Source organism: Panthera pardus, unplaced genomic scaffold (genome assembly GCF_024362965.1).
Source record: "Panthera pardus isolate Hobbes unplaced genomic scaffold, ASM2436296v1 HiC_scaffold_20, whole genome shotgun sequence".
NCBI classification, from domain to species: domain Eukaryota; kingdom Metazoa; phylum Chordata; class Mammalia; order Carnivora; family Felidae; genus Panthera; species Panthera pardus.
In genome coordinates this window covers 28,301,228-28,309,655 of record NW_026526766.1, presented here as the reverse complement: position 1 = coordinate 28,309,655, position 8,428 = coordinate 28,301,228, and the positions used below count along the sequence as shown (strand labels likewise).

Genomic DNA, 8,428 nt, shown 5'->3' with positions numbered 1-8,428 from the left:
AAGTCCTCATATGAGTGAAGTCATATGATTTTTGTCTTTCTCTGACTAATTTCACTTAGCATAATACCCTCCAGTTCCATCCACATAGTTGCAAATGGCAAATTTTCATTCTTTTTGATTACCAAGTAATACTCCATTGTATATATATATACCACCTCTTTATCCATTCTTCCATGGATGGACATTTGGGCTCTTTCCATACTTTGGCTATTGTCAATAGCACTGCTATAAACATGGGGGTGCATGTGTCCCTTTGAAACAGCACACGTGTATCCCGTGGATAAATGCTTACTAGTGCAATTGCTGGGTCATAGCATAGTTCTATTTTTAGTTTTTTGAGGAACCTCCATACTGTTTTCCAGAGTGGCTGCACCAGCTTGCATTCCCATGTGTTTTCTTTTCATTTTGATCCTCCCCTACATACCAAGAAGGCAGCTGCTAGGAAGGAGAACTAAGAAATGTTCTAAATATAGAACATTTTCTAATTTGAAAGATCTGCTGTCTGCTAATGGCCAGTGGGATCACCATTAATATATTTATTTTAATCGTGACTCAATCCAAGAAGCCTCTTTATGAAAGGACTCAGCGACAACTTTCCAGGATTAGAATAAGTCTCTACCATGGATGTAAGGATGTTTCTGGAGAGGGTATGGATGAAGAGGTCCCCATGATCCAAAGTTTACTCCTGAAAGAGTCTAAGAAAACAAAGACCTTTGTGCAACATCCTAATAACAAGTGTGCCAGGATGCCCACAAGGAGCTCCAGGCTCTTATGACCTGGCCTTTGTCCCCAGGGAGACTCTGCTGCTGTACTGTATTTGAGCCTGTCACCAGGGATGCCCAGGGATCCAGGCAAGGGCTGAGACCCCACCTCATGATGGGGAGAGGAAAAGCCACTGAGCAGAGGGGCGTGTGGGATGGAAGACAAGGCTGGGTCCATTCGGAACATGCAGTCTGCCATAGTCAGTCTCTGAACATCCCCTAGAAAGGACTCCTTGTAAAAGTCATCTTGCTTCACCATGACAGGCTCGCTCAGACTGCTGTCCACACCATCCTGGGAGTTCAGCCCAAGACTCTGAGAACATGTGCAGGTGCCGATGGGACAGAAAGTGGGTAGATCTGACTGATGTGTGAACAATTCAGCAGATATTAGAAGCTTCTGTAATTTACAAGCCATTCATATTTATTTAAAAATTGGAAAATCACAAATCATCTTTCATAAAACTATTTTGAGGAGCACTTGGGTGGCCCAGTCAGTTGAGAAATAGACTCTTGATTTTGGCTCGGGTCATGGTTTCAAGTTCATGAGATTGAGTCTCATGTCAGGCTGTGCACTGACAGTGTGGGGCCTGCTTGGGATTGTCTCTCTCCCTCTTTCGCTGAGTTTTCCACTGCTTGTCCTTTTTGTTTTTCAAAATAAATTAAAAAAACTTAAAAATCCTATTTCTAAGAGAAGCTTATAGACATGAAATAAATAAAGCAGAAAAAAATTTTGACTCCTCCCTAAATCTTGCATGTATCATAAAGTAATGACCAGTGTTTCCTACATTCCATAGACCTTTATAATTTCTATCAAAAAAAATTGCAAGGGAAGCAAATGATTCAGAAATTAGAAAGTGGAATTTGGACAAGTGTGTGTGTGTACTTACAACACTTGGTTCTTTTAGGAGCAAAGGACTCAGAAGAGTGAAGAAATCTCCATTGATATTTCAATCATTATCACTAAAGCTTAGTTAGAGATCACACACTATTCAAGTCCTTCTTTTTTGTTCCAACATTTTATGGTGGAGGAAAACATTAATGGTAGCTAGGCCACGTTTGTGGGTTTCTCTAAAGAAATTAAAATCCTAAACTGTCAGCTCACAGAGCCCAACGAGGGGCTCAATCCCTCGAACCATGAGATCATGACCTCAGTTGAAATCAAGAGTTGGACACTCTCCATCGGAGCCACCCAGGCACCCTGCAGTTGTTTTACTTTTAAAAAGTAAAATTTCATACATTTTTAAAAGAAACTTGAAAATTCAAAAGTTACCAGACTAGTCACTCATACAAAAGTATTTACAGCAATAATGAGTGAAGTGGTAATATTCACAGTGTAAAATGTCACACAATCAAATCACAACTTGGTTTTTAAATGATTCAAGTGTTTCACCCCACACAGCAGGGTGTGGTAGGCTTGAAAATAAAACCCATTTTCTGGATAATTTGTTGCCAGTCAAGGTCTTCTTTACACCATCATCTCACACGATAGGAAAGCTGGCCATGGTGGCGATTCCACAGTGGTTGTCCCGGTCCTTGGCCATGAGTATGTAGCCGTGTTTGCCCCAATTTGCACCCCAGCTGAAAAAAATGGTTTTTTTCATTTATTACAGAGGAAGAAACACATTTCTCTTTATGGGCAATAACACCTGATACTCAGCAGTGCCTGAGGCCAGGACAGATTCAGGAAGAATCAAGAGAGGCCATCCTTGCTCATGGTTGAGTTCTAACCCAGCAGAGAAATCTATCCCCAAACCTTTCACAAAACTGCAAAATGAGAGACAGGAAAAGGAAAGTCTTGGGTCAGATGTGTTTCAGATGCAGTACTACTCAAACTATAGCAGGACCCTTGCAAGTTTGAAACAGTAGCTTAATGTCATCAAATGAATATGTCTCTGTTCCCGCTAAGTGGGGCAAACACTTCTGGGGTCTCAGAAGTGGGCTCAAGGGTTTGATGATCTGTATCCAAACACTGATTGCAAAAAGGATTTCCTTTTCAATTCCAAAGATAAATATTTTTGGCTTTTTATACCTGTTCTTGACAATCCAGTATTTTTTGTTATCTGATTCTTCTCCTTCAAAGCCATAGCCAACCACCAGAACACCGTGATTCAGGCGTTTATTGCTGCACTTTGGATCATAATAAATGCCTGGAAAAGTAAATTTCAATTCCAAGGTGGGACATCAAAGCAACATGATAACATCTAACAATAACCGAGTCACCGCAGTAAAGGAGGCATCTCAGAATTCAGGTGGAATATAAATCCAATAAGATTTAGAAATCAGTTCTTTTTGTTTAGCAAGGCTCTCATGCACATCATCACACACACATCATCACAATCTCTTTTGTAAAGAACAGTCAAAAGGCATAGAAGAACACTCGCTGAAACTTTGTCATTCTATTCTACCATGTCAGCATTGGGAAGCAGCAGAAAAACACAAAATCACTTGAGCCAAGGGCTTCTTTCCAGCGTCCATTTCACTAGTAAAACTCTTTGGAAATCTTCCAGGTCTAACAGGTGGGAAGAACTAAAGTAAGTTAAACTATACCAATCAAATTATGTAGCCATTTAAATATATTTATGAAGTGGTTGAAAGAGGGGAATTTGGGTGAAGTCATGTCAACATGCTGAACAACAGGCACAAAATCACATGTGCTGAAGGAATAACTACGTGAAGTCCATACCCTCCTGATCTGTACACAACAAAGAGTCTATCTTGCCTTATATGATGGTGGTTCCCCATTTGTCCTGCCTACTTTTCTACGTAGACATATGCTGACCTTTTTTATAGAACTGGAAGGAATTCAGGCTTGCATCTACAGCAGCAGAGACAGGCCCCACAGTTGCCACTGTGGTCATTAGGCCATCCTCCTTGTTTACGACACTCCAGAAGGCAGTCACGTTGGCAACAGAATTCTCAGGCTTGTATTTGCAGGATTCGTTCTTTCAAAGGTAAAGGGGGAGAGACTTGATCACTACCATCCACCTCCAGGGGAACAGGAGTGCAAAATTGTTTGCAACTGAATGATTTCCAAGTCAAGTTTGTTATAAGGCATCTCAGGACATAAAATGGGTTTGATTGTTTTGAAGTTGAAAAATTAGCAGTGTCTATCCAATGAGACACTCTTTGGGTTTACTCGTTCATAAAGTATTCACTCTGGAGACCTGTACTGTATATAAGATGGTGTTTGTGACACCATGTAACATAGTTGTAGGAACAGCTATATGGTAATGAGGTGATCAGAGAGCTGTGCTAGGCTAATACATTTTAATGGCAGTTCTGACCCTTTGCAGGTATAGAGTCAATAATCAAATACAAGAATTCTAATTACAGGATCTGTTTCTACTGAAATGCTCAACTTTGATAAAAGATAAGGAACTCCACTTACCCGTGCATGATATGGATAGGATTCCTCTGAGTCCAGTCCCCCATTGTCCTTAACATACTGGAAGGCTTTATCCATTAGGCCACCATGGCAGCCCTTATTGCCATGAGTCCAAGAGCAGTCCACCAGGTTCTGCTCACTCAGTGAAACAAGTTTGCCAGTTTTCCGGAACATCTGTCCTTCAAGGGCACCAGTTGCACTAAAAGCCCAACAAGAATGACAGTCACCCTGAAAACAAAATGCAAACACTCTGAGCCTACAAAATAAATTGCAAGGCTTTGACAACAGCCCATAAATCTTAAAACTCTTCTAAAACATAACAAACTGCATATTGTGCCTCTATTTCCAAAGCAACAACACTGATTCCTTTTGGCTTTACTCTTGAGAGGGATCTGCTGAATATTGTCCCACCTGATTCTTCACAGGAGTCACATAGCCTTTCTCTCTCCAGTCCACAGATGAAGGGATCTCAGCAAAGAGAGGTGCTTGGAACACTTTCCCCTTTTTGTGTTTCTGGATTTTAAGGTCATTCAACACCTGCTTGAATTCTTCACTGGTCTTCAAGGAAAAGGAAACAGAATGTTGACAAGCATGAGTGTTTTGAAAAAGTACTTAGAGGAAGCATGAAACGTTCAGCAATCCGTGTCACACTCACCATGTCACCAAAACCATTCATTGCCATTGTGAAGCTGTGTTTCCCTTGGCTGTGTTCCCGATTGTGCTGTTCAATCATTTGCATATTCCTCTCCCACACTGCTCTCCTCTGTCCTTCTTCATCCTGGAGACAAACATATAACTTACCATCTTTGTCCTATTTAAAATCTATTGCCCTGAGACGTGTGGGTTCCTCAGTCAGTTAAGCATCCAACTTGGGCTCAGGACATGATCTCGTGGTCTGGGGTTCGAGCCCAGTGTCAGGCTCTGTGCTGACAGCTCAGAGCCTGGAGCCTGTTTAGGTTTCTGTGTCTTCCTCTATCTCTGTTCCTCCTCAGCTCAATTTCTGTCTTTCTCTTTCTCTCAAAAATAAATAAATGTGAAAAAAATAAAATAAAACAACCTAATGACCTACACCTAGTGGATGTGCTCACAGAGAGGAGGATATCCCACACAACCAGGGATGGCCTGAGACTTCTGGGAACTGTTCTCCAGCAACCACACAGCAGGACATATGCCCATGTTGTGCACAGTCCCAGTGCCCTGCTTACTGCCTAGGTAAGAATAACCTCAAGAAGCTACTCCCTGCTATGAACTCCCACCAGCATGGAATGTTCTCTGCAAGAGTCCCTTGGAAAGTTTAAATGTTACCAACCATGCTATATAGTTTCCCGTGTGTTGCCTTCCACTGGGACCATTGTTCATCTAAGCTCTGATTGACTTGTGGAGCAGCTGATGCTATTCCCAGGCAAAGGGTAGCCAGGAAGAAGGCAGGATGCATGTTTGAAAACCTAGGAAAGGAAAAAAAATGAGTGTCTGATTAGATCAAACCACCTAAAAAGCCATTCTTCCTTCTGAGATGTTAGAGCCACTGAAGTAGAGCAAAAAGATTGAATTTATCCTCCTGAGTGTTTACAAGGGCTGTGGAGGAAGGCTGAGGATGTGGGACGTGCAGTGCTCCCACTCCCTGCTCTGTGACCTGCCTACTGGTTCCAAAGCATGTAAATGGCAGTGCAGGGAGTGAGGAGCCCTGAGTCCTGGTGTGGTGGTGGGGGGGGGGGGGGTTGGGGAGGGGGGGCAAGCTGCCATGTCTGGAAGGGTCAGGTCCTGGAAAAGTGCCTCCTGGGAGCCCCAAACCCCCAAGGCAGCTGTCCCCAGTGTTTTCAGAGGTGGCCCACCCTTCATGCCAGTTCTGGGGATCTCACCTGTGGTAGGTGCAGCTGTGCAGCTCAGTCACACCTTCAGGTCAGGGGATGTCCAGGAGGCCTGGCAATGGTTGGGAGGCTGCCCATTTAAGGTCTAAGATTGGCCCTACCAGCCCTGCCCCCACCACCTGCGTGCCCTGCAATTGGCTGATCCATCCTGTGGGCGGGGCCTCTGTGCCCTGGAGCTCTGGGCATGTGATGCCTGGGTCCCTAATTATCCCAGGGGAATTTGTGCCTGCTTTAGTGGCCCCAGGGGGAGGTGAGCTGGGGAACCAGGGACAGCCCTGTGGAGGGGGTCCGGCGCCTCCCTGGGGACCCACATCAAATAATTACCATGAATTTATGCATTGGCGGATGGTTCATGAAAATAACTTACAGGGAACCCCAACTGGCTTTTAAGGACCCTGCCTGTCCTTTAGTCCTAGGATTTTTGGTTAAAATCTCCTGGAGGGATGAGAACAGGATAATCTAGTCTAGTGGTTCCTGTTTATTCCGATCGAAGGTGCAGCAGGTGGAGGGTGCAGAGCCCACATGGGGAGGTGTTATAAGTGTGTCAGGATGGGATGCCCCTGGGTTATGGAAGAGTCTGGAGAGGGCAGGCAGTTCCCCAAGCAGGGTATGTGCTGGGCAAGGCTCAAGTCCTTTCAGGGAAAGGGGCAGAAGGGAGGGGTGTATGGAGAAGGCATGGCATTTTTTAATTCTCCTGTCCTGCCTCCCCCAGGTAGAGATTCTTCTTCCCTCTCAAGCCTTTCTCAAAACTGACAGAAAAGAGTTATTTCCAGAATAATATGGTTTAATAAAAGGAGGACAGGCAGAATGTAGAAACACCCTTTCCCTGCCTACTGTCTGTCTTATGGATTAGTATGTTTCTCAGTATCCAACATGTTTTTCTTCAGATTTAATTTTAAAAGTTTCAGAAAGACATTTAATTCAAGCAAAAAGGTATTTATTAACCTCAGTTTCCTCAGTGAAGACATAGGGCAATAATTTGATTTTCCTTAGAGGATTCTTGTGAAGATTAAATGAGGTAATACATGTGAGGCACGAGCATAGAGTAGGGCTAATTTAATACTACTTCCTTGTGAGGTCACAGAAAATCCTTCCAAAGGTCATGCTTCATTCAGAAAGTATTTATTTGAGAATTTGATACATAGGCAATCCCTATTGACTTCTTTTCTTCCTGTGAACCAGGTCACCAGTTTAGTGAAATGAATCATAAATTATAGTGGTTAAGTAAACCTATACATTAAAAAGCCAAGCTACATCTGGTTAACATTCTTGAATTATACTCCCAAACTGATAAATGAGGCATACATATCCTAACTATACCCACGGAACCTAAAATACAATCTATTGTCTCTCATTTGACCCATTATGCTAGAGATGATATCACATTTTAAATTACAGATAGCTTTTTTTCTTTCCTATTAGAATTTAGGCAGTCATCTGAGTGTGCTAAGGTGGCTCAAGTTTTTCTACAAGCTGTTCAGATTACAACGAGATGATATTTCATACTCCTCAGGATGGGTAATATTGACAAGGGTGCAATAGCAAATGTGGGTGAGGGTGTGGAACTGTTGAAACTCTCATACATTACTAGTGGGAATGTAGATGGTAAACCACTCTGGACGGTGGCTCACCACTTGCTTATAACAGTAACTATACACGTGACCATTAACTCAGCAATTGTAGTGTTAGGATCTACCCAAGTGAGAATATTCACATCAGCTTTACTCACAATAAGTTCTAACTGGAAACCAGAGGAGAATGAATAAACACACTGTAGTACATTCTTACTCAACATTTAAAAAAGAACAGTATATGATTCTTTTTTTAAAAAAATTTTTAAATGTTTATTTTTGAGACAGAGAGAGACAGAGCATGAATGGGGGAGGGTCAGAGACAGGGAGACACAGAATCTGAAGCAGGCTCCAGGCTCCGAGCTGTTAGCACAGAGTCGGATGCGGGGCTCGAACTCACCGACTGTGAGATCATGACCTGAGCCAAAGTCGGATGCTTAACCAACCGAGTCACCCAGGCGCCCTGAACAGTATATGATTCTTAAAAACAGTATGTCAAGCAAAAGAAGGCACATGTTCAAAAGTACATATCTACATGTATTATATGAAGTTCAAAAGGCAAAACTAATCTGTGGTGATAGATCTCAAAACAGTAGTTACTTTCAGGGGAATTATTGACTGGAAAGGGGCAAAAGAGAACTCATTAAAATGTGGGAAATTCTTTTTCTTTAAGTTTCTTTTATTATTTATTTTGAGAGAGAGAGAAAGAGAGAACAAGGGAGGGGCAGAGAGAGGGAGAGAGAGAATCCACAGCAGACTTTGCACTTGTCAGATGTGGGGCTTGATGCATAAACTGTGAGATCATGACCTGAGCTGAAACCAAGAGTTGGATTTAGCCAACTA

General features: G+C 42.7%; 1 protein-coding gene across 1 annotated transcript; it reads right to left on the bottom strand.

The window, feature by feature from the left end:
• Positions 1-1,750: 1,750 nt before the first annotated feature.
• On the bottom strand, positions 1,751-5,584 carry LOC109251670 (procathepsin L-like). Its single transcript, XM_019423464.2, has 7 exons — positions 5,456-5,584; positions 4,802-4,924; positions 4,558-4,704; positions 4,150-4,374; positions 3,541-3,703; positions 2,791-2,908; positions 1,751-2,339 (listed from the first exon to the last, which is right to left on the bottom strand). Exons 1-7 carry the CDS (start codon positions 5,579-5,581, stop codon positions 2,240-2,242), a joined length of 1,002 nt encoding a protein of 333 aa, XP_019279009.2. The 5' UTR covers positions 5,582-5,584; the 3' UTR covers positions 1,751-2,239.
• Between the last annotated feature and the right edge of the window lie 2,844 nt (positions 5,585-8,428).